The sequence below is a fragment of the Cicer arietinum genome, chromosome 5, assembly GCF_000331145.2.
Source record: "Cicer arietinum cultivar CDC Frontier isolate Library 1 chromosome 5, Cicar.CDCFrontier_v2.0, whole genome shotgun sequence".
In the NCBI taxonomy this organism is placed as follows: domain Eukaryota; kingdom Viridiplantae; phylum Streptophyta; class Magnoliopsida; order Fabales; family Fabaceae; genus Cicer; species Cicer arietinum.
In genome coordinates, this window is record NC_021164.2 from 61,348,836 (window position 1) to 61,368,448 (window position 19,613).

Below are 19,613 nucleotides of genomic sequence, written 5' to 3' on the forward strand. Positions count from 1 at the left end.
ATGTATCATACAATGCATACATATTACTCAGAAAATTTGGATAAATATTTATGATTCTTTGTGTTCTGAAAATCAATTTTGTATATTTGTCAGTACTCAGTAGTATTGTAGTGGGTAGATACATGCATAGTGTATATGTTGAAATCTAAATAATAACTAATTTGGAGGAGAAGACGTTGATCCTTCAAAATATGTTGAAATTTGAAAAATCAATAATGTGGAAGATAAGACGTGGATCCTTCAGTCGTTGTGATATATCCAATGGAAGTATTATCTGTCTGATGCACATGATACTTTATGTGAATTGGCATTTTACTATGATATATTGGATTGTGGAGAATGAAACATTTGCTGAGTTTAACATCATTCATTTTTATGTTAAATGTAGATGATATAATTGTGCATATATTTTATACATTGTTGTAATTGTACATTTATTCAAAATAAACACTTCAAAATTCTAAAATACTGTACTAATATAAAAATTAAAATAAAATTCAGTACACTTAACACACTGCCAGTGTTGTTAAATGGTGGCCATGGCACAGTGGATTTTTGGACAACCGCCATAGGCAATTTGTGAAGGAATGCCTACCATGCAGCGCCATAGGCTGCAGTGGCATGTCTGTATGGCGGATTTTTGGTCTTTTGCCATTGACAACACTGCTGCTGACAACTATAATTATTCTGTTAATAATTTTCTTCTTATTTTCAGGTATACTTGACAATATTTTCTAATTTAATGGCTGTACTTTCTACAGATTTATCTGATGGATCTTCACATTTGGTACACTGTCATGTCAGCAATCGTTGGTGGTGTGATTGGTGCACGGGCTCGGCTTGGCGAGGTATTTTTGTTCCAAAGTGGTAATCTTTTGGTTCACTCGTCATTTATTTCAAATGCTCATTAAAAGATGTTTGAGTTTGCGAAATCCTAAAGGTATTTATAAGGAGTGCTTAACAATGTAAAAAATAGCTGAAAGAGTACATCGAAGAGGAGAGCGTGGTAAGAGAGTGAAAGGAACAAGTTGGAAAAGAATGGCTATGACCTGGTTTTTGTAGCGTATATCTCCACATATTCCTCTCACCACTAAAGCATTCGGAAACAAGCTAAAAGGGATTAAGGCGTTATCTTGTGTAATCATTATGTAAATAATATCTATGTAGATAAAGAAGCTCAGAGGTTGCAACCAATTGAAAGTTTAATAGAAGATTATATGCACTTTAGGTCTTTTGCATCTAGATTAGAATCACTCAGTTTTCAAATTTCAGATAATGCAATTTCAACTAGCAATCAATAAGGATTCATGCTTGAATAGCTATTAGAATATATGTCAAATCTCCACCAAAATTAATATTTACTTCTTGATCTCTAAAAATGAAGAAAAGTGACGAAGGGACATGAGTGTAATAATTTAAAAAATTGGGCTCGAAAAATTATTTTTGGACAAAAGTCATACAATAGATATGTAGAGGGACTAAAAGTTTAACCAACGCTTTCATTTTCTCTTTTTGAGGGTTCTAGAGTTCTACCTGTTTTTTAGGGAGCTAGCTTGCATTTACTTTCTTGAAGAAATCTATGTTCCTGTCATTATGCTGTTCTGTTTTTATTATGATTGTCTCATTGTTTGTATGAAGTTTTTCTTATTAATAACTTCCTACAGATACGTTCAATTGAAATGGTGCATAAACGTTTTGAGAGTTTCCCAGAGGCATTTGTAAAGAATTTGGTCTCTCCGCAAGCAAAAAGGTGGGTTGTTTAGGATATAGCTGTTTCAACTGATATATTGCTATATGGCAAGCTTTACGTATTTTAACTTTTTGTACATTATTAATTTTTATATAAATTATCTTAGTGGGACATCATTTAAGTTGGTGGCAAATGGATATGATATATATATTTTTTTAATCTTGTCCAGGGGCTAGATATTTCTAGCGAAGAGTTTTTAGGTCTTTCTATTTTACTATTTTCAGTGAATGCGCGCGCAAATTTTTGTTTCTAAATGACCGTCGTTTTAGAAAAGTAAAATAAAAAATAAAATTGACAGTCGTTTTGTGTTTTCAAAAAACAGTTAATTAATTATGTTAATTTTACCCCCAAATCATTACCGTATTTACTGTTTACTACTTATGTATTTATGACAATGATTAACATTGGAATCCAATGGTTGATAACGAAAGTTCTTGTAAAATTGGTACTCATTCATTTATTTATTATTTTTCTTACTATGTGTAGAAAATTAGAAATTGAGGGAGTATTAAATTTGTGTAGAGAATTGTGTTGTTATTTATTAGCTATTTGATAATGCAAAGTTTCTTTGGACAACAAACTATTTGTTGCAGAATAAAGAGAAATCAGATTTGATTCTCTTTTATTTTATATTATTATGTTTATTTTAATTTTATAATTCTGTCATTGTTATTCAGTATTACTATTGTAATTTCTTTTCTTATATAAACAACTTAGGGCTGTAGTAATAAATATGAAAGTATTTTGTCTTTTAATTTCTTCATGGTATCAAGAGCTTTTGGTTAGGGTTCCGCAACGCAGTTGGGTTTGGGGCTCCAAAACCAAAAGAGTTAAACCTCCGATCTTGTGATGCTCTAACCAACTGATTGAGCTAAAGGGTCGACCCTATTTGCTTTTTATATACCTAATGGCATCCCTTATAGCGGCGGCAACAACAACGATGGTTTGGGTGAAAAATCAGAAGTAGTCAACAACGCCGACAATATTGGTTTAGGCAGTGGCGGCCGAAATGGTTTTTCCAATTTTTTTTGGCCATGAGGGAACTTCTAATGCCGTCAATGTTGAAATCTAGAAACTCAATGGAAAAAATAATGTCGAATAGTCCCAAACCGCAAGATTGATACTAGACGGTAAGGGAAAATATGGTTTCCTCAAAGGAAAAGTGCAAATGCCTGCCGCAACTGGTCCGAACTACAGGTTTTGGAAATTTGAGAACTTTGTTATCGTTGCTTGACTGCTTAGTAATATTGAATTAGCGATTAGAAAACCTTTAATGTTTTTCCCTACCGCTAAGGAAGTTTGGAGGCTCTCAAAGAAACATATTCTCATATTTAGAATTCTTCTCAAATTTTTTCGATCTCAAATCACGATTCTGGCATGTCAAACAAGGAGATATATATGTCACTACATATTATAATGAGTTGATTACACTATGGCAAGAATTGGATCTCTGCTATGATGATCATTGGAAGTGCTGTGGCGACAATGTTTTGTTTATTAAGAGACAAGAGAACGACCAAGTATTCATGTTCTTGGTTGGGCTTAATAAGCAGCTTGATGAAGTGCGAGGCAGAATATTGTATATGTAGATGATATTATTCTCACAGGAGATGACATTGTTGAGATGGAATGATTGAAGAAAAATTTGACAAGAATTTGACATCAAAGCTTTAGGCGCGCTTAAATATTTCCTTTGTATGAAGTTGCTCGCTCAAAGAAGGGAATTTTTGTTTCTCAAATAAAATACATCTTAGATCTCTTGGAAGAAACTGGGATGAGTGTGTGTAGACTAGCAGATACTCCTATGGAATTAAATGTTAAACTTCGGGAGAAAGACAATGTTCCTGTTGAGATTGGAAGATACCAAAGGTTAGTCGGCAAACTTATTTATCTAGCCGACACTAGACTTGACATCGCTTTCTCTATGAGTGTTGTAAGTCAATTCATGCATTCTTCCTATGAAGAACACTTGGAGGCAGTTTCTTGGATCTTAAGGTACTTGAAATCCAATCCTGGAAATGGTTTGTGCTTCAAGAAAACTAATGACAAAAAAGTTTCTATATTTACAGATGCTGATTGGCATGATCAATTATTAATAGAAAATCCACCATTGGATATTGTGCCTATGTTTGGGGAAACTTAGTTACTTGGAAAAGTAAGAAACAAGGGGTTGTTGCTCCGAGCAGTGCAGAAGCTGAATTCAGAGCAATGGCTCAAGGAATCTGTGAACTTTTATGGATTCGTAAACTCTTGGACGAATTCAAAATGAAAGTTGACTCGCCCTAAAAATTGTTCTGTGATAGCAAAGCAACAACAAGTATAGCTCACAACCCTGTACAACATGATAGAACTAAACACATTGAGATTGACCGCCATTTCATAAAAGAAAAAATTGATGCTGGAATTATATGCCTGCCATTTGTGACATCCAATCAGCAAATTGCTGATATATTGACAAAAAGTTTGGCAAGACCCAATTTTGAGCGACATATAGCCAAGTTGGGCATGACAGATATTTGTGCACCAACTTGAGGGGGGGTGTTGAAGAATAAAGAGAAATCAGATTTGATTCTCTTTTATTTTATATTATTATGTTTATTTTAATTTTATAATTCTGTCATTGTTACTCAGTATTCCTATTTCTTTTCGTATATAAACAACATAAAGCTGTAGTAATAAAATATGAAAGTATTTTGTCTTTTACTTTCTTCACTATTCAAGGACAACAATGTTAAGTCACCTCATTTGTGCAGTGGACAAATCACTCTGCTTAGTTTCTTTGTGATGGTCTGGTATATGAGGTGATTTCAAAGTTTTGTTTACTTGGTGTGATGAATCTGTATTTTTCAATGGGACTTATTAAACTTTAAGGAAGTAAATTAGTAGTTATATGAATTGCTCTGGTGTGAGCACTCAAAGTTTGACACTTATATGCGTAAACAAAGAATTACTTTTTAGAATTTCAAGAAGAATGTTAAAAGGTCAAACTGTGAATCTTATTTTCCAATGGTAGATTAACTCTCATAATTCCCAATGGTATATTATTATCAATATTCAGGATACCCAATAAAGGCGATATCATTGCTTGTGCGATTCTTTATTTCTCTTCTCTAATGATATTTTTTTGTTATCCAAGGTTTTAATGTTTGCTACAACGGATTGTCTTATTGCTTATTTTGTTGAAATACATTTTTAGGTTTTTATTTTCATGATAAATTTGATTTTTTTTGGGCTTTTGCAGGATTCCCATCAATGGACAATCAAGTCAGGTGATCATCATTATCATCATCATCTTTATAGTTATTATTATTTTCAGGGATGGACTCCTGTGGGTGAGGGGAGGCACATAGCCACACACACTGATGCAGCCTCTCAAACTTTGAAATTTCCACACACTACCCTATTTATTTATTTTTATAATATTTTGACCCTTTAAATATTTAATTTTACACCCAATCCATCAGTCCCAACCCACGATCTCATGTCTCTTGACACATGCAGCATGACTAATTTGGATGGTAGAGGATGGCTTATTTTTCTTTTTAGTATTATTGAAGATATAAAATGTTTCTAAAAATGAATCAAATGTGATTGAAATGTTATATGATTATTGTTGAAGTTGTGGGAGAAAAGGAGAAGAGAAAATAATAAGGATTTGAAAATTATTGATAATAGTTTTATGCTAACTTGATTACAAAAGACTCAATACTAATCTCTATTTATAGAGAAACATAGACTCAATCCTAAATCAGGAATAAATCATAATAATAATGAGAGATATTCTAAGATATCTCTATAATTATAAATTGATCATAGGAAATAACTCACGATACTCTAATATAATATAATAGATATTATAAGATATTCTCTAATATTCTAACACCTATCATGTTATTGTTTAAAAAATTTAATATCTCATAATACATAACAAAATATAGATTTGACCCTTCAAAACCCTTCTTGCAAAATCCTCCCATCCAAACATACCCTTAAAGTTATTGAAAGTGAGTGTGTCAATTTTAGTTGCTTGTATTAGGAGAACTTGACTCTGCTTGTGTACAGGCTAAAGATATGGAATCCACATAATATAGGACATTTTGACCTCATTTGTCTACCTCGCCTAGTTGAACTAGGTTGTAATTGACATGGGGTATAACTCATTCTTACAAAACCAGCGTGTAAAGTGTGTAGTGTCATTCTCAACAAACTTATTTCAAGCATTATCTTTATTCAATGTGAGATTTGGGCTTTTTTCAATATAGACCCTCACACCCAACACTATTGCTATTGCAACAATTAATCTTATACTCCTATCCCCACAAATTCACTTAAACTCAATTTTACACTTGTTCAACTGTCTCACCCCCACAAAATTTCCATTATCTAAAATACGTATCAGAAATTTCAAAATGACAATCTCTAGAATTTCGAAAAGTTCGATTGTGAAATTTTTGAAACACATTTATGTAACGAAAATTTCAAAACTTGTAATTTTCTGAATACAAGAATTCTGGTACATTGAAATGAAAAGTATCAAGTCAATGCATTTGAATTACTGTTCTGGAACCAGAAATTTCAAGTTTCGTAATTTCCGGTATGTAAAATGTGTTCTGGAAACTTCAAAATTGAATTTTTTGGTATTCCAAAAATTGTAATTTTGAAATTTCCGGAATCTAACTTGGTGAAAATTCCAGAAGTTTTGATTTTACACTGCTGGTTGTGTTCCTGAAAATTTAGTTATTTATTACAATTGAGGATAAAATGGGTAGTTTGGATTAAATGTGGGGGCAGGAGTATAAGGTTAATTATTCACACTTTTGAGTTTGGTGCATGGATAATTTCGTGGATGGTCTTAATGTATAGACTTTGATACCATATTTGGTTTTTTTATTGACTCTAAGTCATCCTTACAAAATCCGGTTTGTAAAGTGAGGTGTGTCCCTCTTTATAAACTTATTTCTGATCTTATCTTTTTATTTGAGGTGGGACTTGGGTTTTTCCCATTACTCACAAACCTTTATTTTGTATGGAATATGTAGCATGCAGTTTGTGTAAATGAATGTGGTTTTTCTGTTACAGGATTCTCAGGATGTGAACAAAGCATATGCCGCCATGTTCGCTCCATTTTGGAATGAGATAATTAAAAGCCTGCGTGAGGAAGATTTTATTAGCAACAGGTAAGTTGAAGGAAACTTGCTGTAAGACAATGTTTCAAAAACTTGTGCTCTAAATCCAGAAGGCTTTGCATTTACTACCTCCATTCCTTTTTAATTGTTGGTTTATGGTTTACACATACCAATGAAAATATTGGCCGTTTTCACAAACAGTTTCATCTTTTTCTTATATTTCCCTTAACTATTTATTATCTCAACCTATGTATTTCTTTCTCTGCAATAATAAGTTTGAATAGTTTTGATAAAACAACATTTAATATTACTTTGAAATTTGAAACAACAAATAAAAAAGGAACAATTTTTTTCTGAAAAAGTAACACGTAGGAGGAAGTATCAATCTATTCCTTTTTTGTATCAATCTGTTCAATTGGAAATGACAAAAACTTATGCGTAGCAGTGACTGGGTGGGTTTTGCTGAATATCTTTGTATCAGGCTTTGCGTATTTTGACCTCTAATTTGTTTCTTCTCATTTACTTAATGTTGGAAGATAATTTATCGTCCTCTAGTTATACATTTCTTTTTTCCCGTCCGCTAATATTTCATTTGTTGAAAGAAAATGTGAAAGAAAATAATTTGTTGTCTTTTTGGTTTTTAAATTCCTGTGTTGCCAGTCATAGCTTTTTATAAGTTGCTTTTCTGTATTTTTAACCGTTACAGGGAAATGGACCTACTTTCTATTCCTAGCAATGCAGGAAGTCTGAGATTAGTTCAATGGCCTTTGTTTCTTCTAAGCAGTAAGGTGGGACTTGCTATGCAATATGAATAAATTGGAATCAATTTTAAAGAGACTTCTATAGCTTTCTGGGATTCCGTATGCTTTCTGACACTATCTTTCTTTTTCAGATCCTGTTGGCAGTAGATTTGGCTTTGGACTGCACAGATACACAGGCAGATCTGTGGAGCAGGATCTGTAGGGATGAATATATGGCATATGCAGTTCAGGAGTGCTATCGCAGTATTGAAAAAATATTATATTCCTTAGTTGATAACGAGGGAAGACTTTGGTATGAATTTTACTGCTCATCTTACTTCATTTGGTTTTGTTTTACATTTGTTAGACAGATAAAGGGTACATATTCGTTAAATCCGTCTACAAAGGTAAGGAGTGCCAAGAGCAATATAGATTGGACTTTTTACATCTATTGAGAGTTGTTAGATGATAAGAAAATATCTTACTACAACTTGACCTTATAGAATATCTTTGTTAGTTTATTACTTTATTCTATATAGGAGGATCTTCTACTCTAAAAAAAATATGTAATTTCTTCTTTTTGACATTAAAAAATTTCTTTTATTTTATCAACTGAAAAGATGGATGATTGATCAGTTAAAATATTGAGCAACGTAATGGACTCTGTAAGCTTGGATAAGTTGACGAAAAGTCTACCAAGACATTTTCTATAATTATTTGACAAGACATTCTGCTGGAGTAATTCTCGGCAAACTTGAAATTACGTAGACTTATATACGAGGACTACTTGCTTAAATAGATCACATAGTAATATAATATTATAACCTCATTATCTGATCTAAGCCTATTTATTAGTTTAGTAATTAGTTTTATTTTTGTAGCAGATGGGTTATCGAAATGGAAATTGTAGTTATCTGTTTTGTAATCTTATTTGAATGTTAAATTGAAGTTTTTTTCCTCCCCATTTCATCAGTTAGTGCATTAACTTTTATTTTGAGTAACGGATACATGCTTGATGAAAGATTGTAAATATTCTCTTTGACAGGGTGGAAAGAATTTTTCGTGAGATCAATAACAGTATATCACTAGGTTCACTTGTTGTAACCTTGTCTCTCAAGAAGCTTCCACTGGTTTTGTCTAGACTTACGGCATTGACTGGACTTCTGGTAATTCTTCGGTTGACTATATTATGAATTATATTTTCGTTCATACGATTTCACGTTTTCTCTAATCTCTATCTTATTTTTTTGGTAGTGTTCTCAATCTTATAATCAAGCATTAGAAATACTCCATCATTAACATAGAAATAATTATATAAATAATTTTGACAATCACCAATAAGGAACTCCTTGTATAATATTTGGCACAAATGATATATTAACCACACCTCACTCCTTATTTATCAGGCTCGAAATGATCCTGGGCTTGCAGAAGGTGCTGCAAAAGCTGTTTATGAGTTGTATGATGTTGTTACTCATGACCTGGTGTCTTCAGATTTAAGGTTCATGGTTGCATATGTGAAATTACCCAACCTTTTGTAGACTAATTTATTCTTAGTATGCTTCCCTCATTTTTTATTTATTTCCAGGGAGAATCTTGATACATGGAACATTTTAGCTAGAGCTAGGGATGAGGGCCGCCTTTTTTCTAGGATACAATGGCCTAATGATCCTGAGATTGTAAGTTCTAAATATTTTCATACAATTTGTCCTTTTTTCACTGTCTATATATATATATATATATATATTAAATAATTTTAAGCTATGTTTTAGAAAGAGCTTGTCAAGCGGTTGCATCTTCTGCTTACTGTAAAGGACTCTGCTGCTAATGTTCCAAAAAATCTAGAAGCCAGGAGAAGACTAGAGTTTTTCACAAATTCATTATTTATGGATATGCCTTCAGCAAAGCCTGTTAGTGAAATGTTGCCATTCAGGTATATGAGAACATATGCATATACTTTTTTATGTTATTTTCTCTGTCCCCCTATATTAACATTTACCTCATATGTTTTGTTTTTATAGTGTTTTCACTCCATACTATAGTGAAACTGTGCTTTATAGTACATCTGAATTGAAAAAGGAGAACGAAGATGGAATATCTACTCTATTCTATCTTCAAAAGATATTTCCAGGTAATGTTTCTTTTCTCTTGGATTCCCCTTTGTGAAGAATAAGAATATTTATTCAATGTTCTGAGTTTTTAGACTTACTCAATGTATCTGAGTATAGTCGTGATGTAAAACTGAAAGCTTGACTGACTTTCGGTTCAGACAGTTAAACGTAATTGAAAAAGTTAGCGTTGGTCAAAATTACTGTTATTTTGGTTAATGTCAAGAATTAGAATAAAATTATATTTATTGAAACTTGAAATATATTGGTAATACATAAGATATATTTATACTAGATTACTAAACAACCAAATCCTATAATTACTCATATATAACTAAATCCCTACTAGTACTCCTATATAACATAATCCCTATTAGTATTTCTATATAACTGAATCCCTACTAGTACTCGTATTCAACTAAATCCCTATACTTGAGGGATATTAAACAAAAACATATTTTGACACTCTCCCTCAAGCTGGTGAATAGGTGTTTTCCATTCCCAGCTTGATTACAATTGTTTCAAAGTTGCTACTGTTCAACCCTTTAGTTAGAAGATCTGCAAGGTTGTCATGAGAGGAGTTATATGGAGTGCAAATTAGGCCAAAAAGAAATCTCAAGTTGCTACAATGAAGGCAGCAAAAAGGGCCACAATGAAGGTGGCTAAGAAATAGAAACCGCAATGAAGGCGGCAAAAGGACCACAATGAAGGTGGCTAAGATTTCACGAAATAGAAACCGCAATGAAGGCGGCAAAAGGACCACAATGAAGGTGGCTAAGATTTCACGAAATAGAAACCGCAATGAAGGCGGCAAAAGGACCACAATGAAGGTGGCTAAGATTTCACGAAATAGAAACCGCAATGAAGGCGGCAAAAGGACCACAATTAAGGTGGCTAAGATTTTAGGAAAATAGAAACCGCAATAAAGGCGGTAGTTTTATGCGGAAGCAAGGGCCACAATGAAAGTGCCATTCAGAAACTCAATGGATCATAGTTTGGAACTCGTCTCATAGCTGTTGACTGGGTACTGATGATGATGTCGAGCATGTTGACAAACAATCTGATCATGTAGATGATAGTGATACCGATGGTGTGTAGTGGAAGATGTTCCTTCTGAAGATGATTTTGACAAGGAAGCAGATATTGCAAGAAAGGTTCAGGATGCAAATAGTAAAGCATCTAAGGAGTCTGACAAGGTTTCAGGTGTTTCTAAGCCTGAAACTTTTGGTCCTAAACATCGGTCGATAGTGGAGTTTGCTCTTGATAATGTTTAAGCATTGAAACTTCGGAACGCAAGGCTACAATCTCAGCAGTAGACTCTTTATGATGACAACAAAGAACATGACAAACCGGCAAAGGATTTGATGCTGAATTCTTATAGTGCTCAAGATGAAAGTAGTAATAGTCAATCTTCACAATCTGAAGACGATAACCAAACTGAATCTGAAATAGCGAATGAACAAGGTACTAGCGATTCTGGCCCATCTGTTCCCCCACCTAATGACCCGGTGATTCTACTCCTGTCACTCAAACACTCCCTCCTCCTATTGGCAAACCGTCAAGGCAGCAATGGTACAACACTCCCCCTCAAGGTAAAGCTTAACTTTAGCTTGCTACAAGAAAACGATGTTTTGCTCCACAAAATAATAAAAAAAATGGAAAGGCAACTCAGGGATGCATTTGAAGTCGGAGAAAATTGCTATAAATATAGCCTAGCCAGATAGCCTGATTGATCATCAGTCTGAGAGAAATTCATGGCAAGCAATTGAACAAAGCTAGCTCCGTTGCATTTGGAAGCTTCAAAACAATAATATTGGAGACTCAAAATATTTAAACTTGAATATGTTTCAAGGAGAGAGCGGCATGCTTCAGGGAAGCTGTAGTGTCGTGGCTGGTTGCGAGAAAGGCAGCCGAAGTTGATGGTGACAAATGACTGTATGAAGCCAAAAAATTGAAACACTGAAAAAAGTGGTGCTGCCGGCGGCATTTGCCGCCGCCGCCAGCAGTAGTGAAGCACAAAGACAGATCACAAAATCAGAACCTGCTCTGATACCATGTCAAAAATTAGAATAAAATTATATTTATTGAAACTTGAAATATATTGGTAATACATCAGATATATTTATACTAGATTACTAAACAACCAAATCCTATAATTACTCATATATAACTAAATCCCTACTAGTACTCCTATATAACAGAATCCCTATTAGTACTCCTATATAACTGAATCCTTACTAGTACTCCTATTCAACTAAATCCCTATACTTGAGGGATATTAAACAAAAACATATTTTGACAACATTGTATAAATAATGTTATTAGTATCACATAATCAACAATACAATCATTTCATTTGCCACAAAATTGAACTTTTCTCTGTTCTCTCTGATGAACACAGTTAAATGAAAAGAAAATATCAGAGATATGTTGAATATCCTGTGTGTTTCAACTACACAACATAATTTCTTTATATAGACTATGGGTGATAAACAAACATAATGGCAGGAATACTTATAGATAGGAATACTTACAGATGAATATTTACAAACAGGAATACTTATAGACTATTTATTTTATTTATATACTAATATAATATTTTAACACTTCCCCTCAAGCTGGATCATATAAATAAAATGCACCCTGTTTATTACATATATAACTAATTCTAGGACTTCACAATGACTTTGTAAAAACATCTGCCATCTGTCGCTCGATTCAATCTTTTCTCTAACAAAATGGTAGTCTATCTCAATATGTTTGGTCCTTTCATGAAAAATAGAATTTGAGGCAATGTGCAATGCAACTTGATTATCACATATTAGTGTCATTGGGCTGACCTCTTCAAATTGAAGTTTTTTCAGTAACTGTTTCAACCAGATGAGTTCACATGTTACTAGTACCATGACCCTGTATTGTGCCTCAACGCTGGATCATGCAACAACATTTTGTTTCTTGCTCTTCCAAGTATTAAATTTCCTTCGATAAGTATACAATACCCGAAAATGGATCGTTTATCAATGGATGAGCCTACCCAGTCGGCATCTAAGTAACCAACTATGTGAGTATGTCCTCTATCTTCATAAATGAGACCTTTTTCAGGTGCACTTTTGATGTATTTCAGAATCTGAATTACAGTATCTATATGTTCTTGGCAAGGAGAATTTAAGAACTGGCTTACCACTCTAACAACGAAGGAAATGTCAGGACAAGTGACTGTGAGATAGTTTAATTTTCCAACCATTCTCCTATATATTCTTGAATCTGATAGAGGCTCCCCCAATTAGGTAGGAGTTTTGACATTTGGATCCATATGAGTATCAATTGGCTTGACTTTTAATAGACCTGTTTCTTCAAGAATATCCATAACATATTTTCTTTGTAAAATTACAAGGCCATCTTTGGATTGGGCTACCTCAATACCCCAAAAATAACAGAGTTTACCGAGGTCTTTAGTCTGAAACTGATTTGAAAGGTGTTTCAACTGGAGTATTCCTTGCTGATCATCACCAGTTATAACAATGTCATCCACATAAACAATAAGATAGATGCACCATTGGGCTGAGTGACGATAAAATATACAGTGGTCAGCTTCACTACGAATCATACCTAACTCTTGTACTACCGAGTTGAATCTGCCAAACGAGCTGTAGTAGACTGTTTAAGACCATAAATAACCTGTGTAACCGACAAACCATGGTGGAAGATTCCCTCTGAGCAACAAACCCTAGTGATTGCTCCATAAAAAATTTCATTTCAAGATCACTGTGCAAAAAGATATTTTTAATGTCAAGTTGATGGAGTGACCAATGTCGAATTGCTACAATGGAGAAAAATAGTCTGACAAATCCATTTTGGCAACAACGTAGATGTATCGCTGTAATCCAACCAAAAAAATATGAGTATATCTGTTGGCCGCCAAGCGAGCCTTAAATCGATCAATTTTACCATTAGGACCAACCTTTACCATATAGTGCCAACGACAACTTACGAAAGACTTCCCATGACGTAAAGGGCCAATTCCCAAGTATCACTGCTTTGTAGAGTACACATCTCATCAAGCATTGCTTGCCTGCACTCAGGGTGACATAATGCTTCACCTAGAGATTTGAAATTGAAACAGAAGACAAATAAGACAAGCAAGTGTAATCTAAGGGGAAAGCCAATAATAACACAAATCAATATAATGAGGAGATGAATTACGTGTTGTTCGAATATCCTTACAAAGAGCAATGGGAAGGTCGTGGAGGTTGGGAACATGAACAGGTACAACGGAGCTCGGGCGATGACAGTGATATGTTTGTAGTGGTCGTGGAGGTTGGGTGGCAGACTCGAATTGTTCAATAGGAATAAGTGTGGGTGAAATAAAGATAACTACCTAAGGAGGTTTGTCTATATTTTCCTGATGGGGCCCAGTAGATATATGGGTCGTTCAAAATATGGTACAGACTCGAAAAATGTAACATCAACTTATGTAACGTATCGGTATAGTTTAGGAAAATAACAACGATAGCCCTTTTGGGACCGATGATATCCGAGACAGTTTGTCCAGACTTGAAGATAAATTGTGAACATAACACGTGTACCCTAAGACACGACGAGGTAGTGAGTGAAGAGAGGTATGGGGAAAGAGGATCGTATGAAGGATATTGCCATCAAGGACAGAAAACGACATACAATTGATAAGGTAGCATGCCGTTAAGACTACATCCCCTCAAAAACAGAATAAAACATTACCATGGAGAAGTAAGGTTTGGGTGGTTTCCATAAGATGCTGATTTTTGCGTTCGACTACTCCATTCTGTTGAGGTGTATGAAGACATGACGTTTGGTGAATAATTCCATTGGAAGCCATAAAAGAAACACCGAATTGAGTTTTAATTTCTTGATAAAATTGCTTAAAAATACAGAACAGTTCAGATCTATTTTTCATTAAAAATAACCACATACAACGAGAGTAATAATGACTTTGAGACTCACATTCGATGCCAATCGTCCGTCCAGAGCTCCGGTCTTGCAAGGTAACATTATTATTAGTGAAAGTAATAATACAATCAAAGGACCGAGTCAATCGACTAACTGAAAGTAAATTAAAAGGACATCCAGGTACATATAGAACAAATGCAACTGAAATGGAAAGGATAATTTGGACAATGCCAACCTCTTAAGACCGAGTTTGAGAGCCATTGGTAGAAGTTATAGTCAGTAAAAAACCAGATGTAGAGAGAGAAGAAAAGAGACATTTATTACCAATTACATGATCAGATGCACCAAAATCTAGAACCCAAGGGCCGAGAGAAGATGAGTGAGAGAGGTATACAAATGAATTACCAATGTGTTCAATCGACGTAGTTGAACTAGAGTTCGGATGACTCTGAACCCATAGGAGAAAATCTTCATAATTTGCCGGGGAGTCATGCGGTGATGGTGTAGTCTGAATAGTGGTAGACGGGTCAGCAGAGTTGCATTTATTGCAGATGAAGGCTTACCAAGTCAATAGTGTTTTCAAGTCAATTACAACACTCACATTTGGGACGAGTCTTAGAGAGCGACTCTGATTATGTCCCAGAGATGCAAGGGTAACAGTGTCACCAGAGTTGAAGTAATATAGGACTCAGTTGGATGTTTTGCTGGTACTCGAAGGAGGATCACTGAGGTAGTAGACATATCCAAAACAATAATTGACTCCAAAATTTGATCACGGGTTGCAGAGTACTACTGGGACAGGCCATAGAGTGCAAGAAACATGAAGAAGGTGTTGCGTTGATCCAACTCCTTCTTTTGTACAGCTGGATTACTTGCAGCGGGAGGGAAAAACTCATTAAAATCATGAAGTGCACTACGAACGGTGCCAATATATGAAGAAATTGAGCCGTCTATTGTCTTCGGAGTAATGATATTCAGCAAGTGGTGGCAAACTCCATGGAGACGTTGAGTGTCAGTAGTGTATAGTACCTTTGCCTGACTCCAAACCGGTTCACACGTGAGATGTGGACGAAAAATCGGTTTAACGTCTGGATGAAGTGTAGACATAATGACAATGCACAACTGAGCATCAGTCTGTTTCCATTTTGATGTTTCGTCGCAACCTCCTTTTCAGAATGTTTAGTGAGATGGTCCTGGTAACCTTGACCAAGCATCCAGAGTTTGATGTCGGCTGCCCAACTGTCATAATTTGATCCATTCAATTTTTCGACAGATAGAGGAGAGGTGATGTAGTTGGTAAAGATGCTCTTTGTTTCAGATAGAGACGTCATGGTTTGTAGAGAGTAGCAGAAAGCGCGTCCGAACCGGAGAAAAAGGGGCTGTTTAAACTGAAACGCGTATATCCATGACTCCAAACTGAAAATTGAGGGCAAAGATGGAATCAGAAGGCTGAGGCGAGTGCAATAGAAGAAGTTGCGTCGTGAATGGCTGCTAGACACGCTGTAATACGCGGTGGCAGTGGGATGCGCGTGGATCTGACGCGCAGGGAGAGTGGCGGCGTTTGTGATGTTTGTATACGCGCATTGAGGGTTGGACCAATCTGGGGTGTATGCCACTGTTGGAGTGGTCGTTTGCCGAAAAAGGTCGTCGGAGAGAACGACGGCAGTGACGGCCGAGCGTGACGGCTGGAAAATAAAGATTAAGAGAACAACGTAGCACATACAGTGTCTGGGGAATCGAAGTTGAGACCGTGGGTCCACCGGGTAGTTGGAGATTAGGGTCGTCTCTCAATAAGCTCTGGATACCATGTTAAATTAAAAGAAAATATTGAGAGACATTCAACTACACAACGAAAGTTCTTTATATAGACTATGAGTAATAAACAAATATAATGGCAGGAAACAGACAAAATTCTTTATTTATATACTAATATAATATTTTAACAAACACTAAAACAGCATTACAATGTTATCTTTCTCAAAGATTGATTGAATGGAGGCTGTTTCTGTCCTTGTTAGATTTGTATTTACATTTGACTCAGAAAAATTATTCATTTATCGTTATGCCTTGAATCTTCATTATTACCCTATTGTGTTTCCCTTCCCCAAGAAGGAATTGCATGAAAAGCTTTATATGTTGGCGGATTGGGGATGGACATGGAATGATTTTTGTTATCTTGAACCTTACCGTTTTGGGACTGAATTTGAACCACTTTATATTGCAGATGAATGGGACAACTTTCTTGAAAGAATTGGTCGAGATTTGTCTACTGAGGATGCTGAAATTCAAGAAAGTTCTATTGACTCTTTGGAACTTCGTTTTTGGGTATCTTATCGAGGGCAGACTCTGGCTAGAACAGGTTATTAATCAGTGGCATATCCTATCTGTCTTAGTTTATGTTTCCATTCATTATAAATTGATGCTTAACTATTGTATTTCCAGTAATATTGGTTTCTTCCCTGAACACCACGCTGATGTTTCATCAATCTCTTCATCTTTTGTTTTGCAGTGCGTGGTATGATGTATTACAGGAGAGCTTTGATGCTGCAGAGCTATCTGGAGAGCAGATCACTGGGAGGTAGTTAAATGAGAACTTTCTGCGTTGCACTGTGATTTTCTGTTTTTTATTGTTCTAATTAAGTTTGGCATGTATATTTGCTGACATCTTGTGTATCGATAGTGGACAATTATTCTCAAAACAACTTCGTTACAAGTCAAGGTTTTGAATCGTCACGTGAATCACGGGCACAGGCAGATTTGAAGTTTACTTATGTTGTGTCATGTCAAATTTATGGTCAACAAAAGCAGCGAAAGGCACCAGAAGCTGCTGATATTGCTCTGTTGTTGCAGAGGTATCAAATTGAGTGCTTGTATTTAGTATCAATACTGACAGTATGATAATGTATTTATATAGATATCTGTGTGATAATAGCATAGTACATAATGGTAGTCAAGCATGACTGGCATCCTGAATATTTTATTGAATGTATGAAGTTTGCTTTAGATGCCACCGAATGTCAATTGCACATTTGAAATTTGAGGGTCTTTTTGTTTGCGTGTGTATTTGCTGCATCTTTTCTGTTGTGATAGGTTTGCACTTCCATTTTATTTGTGAAAAACCGTTGGATAGCCAGTTAGAGTTCTGTTGGGAAAGTGCTACCAGAGATATTATAAATACTAGACCTCAGAAGATTAAATAATCTTTCTTAGTGGAACATTTTCTCAAATAATTGATCTCATATTTTCTCTTAATATGTTTGATCACATTCCCTTTTTATCTCTCATTTTCCTCTGGAAATCATTTGCTATTAGTATCGTTCCTGTGGTGTTCACTGGTAGCATTGAAATCGTTAATTTGTTTGTTAATGAATGCCATTTTGTTTGTGGCATTTTAGATTACAAAATGTGATGCTGGTGCATTTGTTATATCTGCATTTAGAAAGCATAAGTTATTTGTTATTGCTTGATTTTAAAAAAATAATTTTACTTAAATTAAACCATTGTCTTTGTTATCAGGAATGAGGGTCTCCGAGTTGCTTTTATTCATGTCGACGAAAGTACAACCGATGGAAGCACCCCACGGGTGTTTTACTCAAAGCTTGTCAAAGCCGATATAAACGGAAAGGATCAGGTGGAAAAAAACTTTCACTAGTTCCACTTTTTACTCATTATATTGTCTTAAGCATTCACTTGTTAGTGGTGACTGTTCATGTTTTAAAATCTGATGTTATAGGCTTGTGTGAATATTTGTGCTTTAAAATAATTGAACTTTTGAATCTCCACAGTTGGCTTGGGCGATGTACTAAAAATCTTCCTATTTATAAGATATTGGGGACTGCTTTTATCCCTAAATTGTGATGAATGCTTCTGTGTTGCTGTTTATTGTTTTTGACTGAGTTTGAAAGTAATTTTGAATTCGCTCCCATATCATTAACTTGCGAGAGAAAGGAAACAAACAAGAATTGCATCCAAGACAACAGCAATTGTTTCCAAAGTTTGCCAGCACAATAAGAAGGATTCTCAAACCCTAGATCTCGATCTATGGCTGAGAGAAATTGTTGTAGAATTTGCGTATCGATAAGTTTATCAGATAAACTACCGAAGATTATGCACCATCAGAACCAGTTCTACATGCTGCTTCCACTTGATGATGTTCATATCATCCAACTTCTTTGTGATTATGTTGGAAAAGATTACCGTACAAATGGATGGGCTGGTCGTCAGCACCAGTGATGGTGCAGAGTAGGGAGAAAATAGTGCACTGTAGCTTGCAGGTCGATTACAAGTGGAAATTGGATCTGCATGGATCAGAGTTTGCAGTGTGGGAACTATTTTGGTTTCCAGTGATGGAGGAGGAAAATCGAAAGAGAATCTGCCATTTAGCAGAATGGTTGCAAGCTGCTCTGGCAGACTGCAGCCGACGCAGAACAGAGTGGCAACTGTTGAACACAGCTGGAAATTGTTTTTCTTTTTGCAACTGTTGCAGCACTCCTGTATGCGTTTATTTTAGGGTTTGAAAATCCTAAAATAACCTCAAAATGGAACTGTTACAGGGGTATTTTAAGGTTATCGGGCAGTGCAATGCGAGACTTTCGTTCTTCCTCTTCTTCACCTTATCTCTGCTTTCTTCTTCACTCTCCCTCCTTTGTGCGAATGGCAGCTATCAGCCGCATCGTCCGAACCCCTGCCTTTGTCAGCCGCCATCATTTCAGAGCTGCCTTCATCAGCCTCCTTCCCAGACTCACTTGCGTTTTCTTGCAATCTGAGTTTTCTGCCCAGCTCTTTGGTTTTCCAGTGAGGCAACTCTGTTTCTAGGTTTTGCTAGTGGCTGGGTTTTTTTTAGTAGCTAGGGTGTTTGATGCGTGACTGTTTATTTGCTACTAGCATCGGCCTAAAGAAGGAGATAAGGTTTGGGCCTGGAATTGGAAGCTATTCCTTCGCTAAAATAAAACATATAATTTGA

General features: G+C 35.4%; 1 protein-coding gene across 1 annotated transcript in view; it reads left to right on the forward strand.

Annotated features, from left to right (window-relative positions):
• LOC101496336 (callose synthase 10) overlaps positions 1 to 19,613 on the forward strand; it is a 53,294-nt gene that overhangs the window by 18,962 nt on the left and 14,719 nt on the right. Inside the window, exons 21-35 of the mRNA XM_004501774.3 lie at positions 762 to 848; positions 1,665 to 1,750; positions 4,992 to 5,019; positions 6,830 to 6,927; positions 7,583 to 7,664; positions 7,769 to 7,929; positions 8,662 to 8,782; positions 9,023 to 9,117; positions 9,205 to 9,295; positions 9,389 to 9,549; positions 9,638 to 9,747; positions 16,875 to 17,009; positions 17,160 to 17,228; positions 17,331 to 17,502; positions 18,167 to 18,281. Of these exons, the coding sequence (XP_004501831.1) occupies positions 762 to 848; positions 1,665 to 1,750; positions 4,992 to 5,019; positions 6,830 to 6,927; positions 7,583 to 7,664; positions 7,769 to 7,929; positions 8,662 to 8,782; positions 9,023 to 9,117; positions 9,205 to 9,295; positions 9,389 to 9,549; positions 9,638 to 9,747; positions 16,875 to 17,009; positions 17,160 to 17,228; positions 17,331 to 17,502; positions 18,167 to 18,281 (1,611 nt within the window). The remainder of the gene's footprint in view (positions 1 to 761; positions 849 to 1,664; positions 1,751 to 4,991; positions 5,020 to 6,829; positions 6,928 to 7,582; positions 7,665 to 7,768; positions 7,930 to 8,661; positions 8,783 to 9,022; positions 9,118 to 9,204; positions 9,296 to 9,388; positions 9,550 to 9,637; positions 9,748 to 16,874; positions 17,010 to 17,159; positions 17,229 to 17,330; positions 17,503 to 18,166; positions 18,282 to 19,613) is intronic.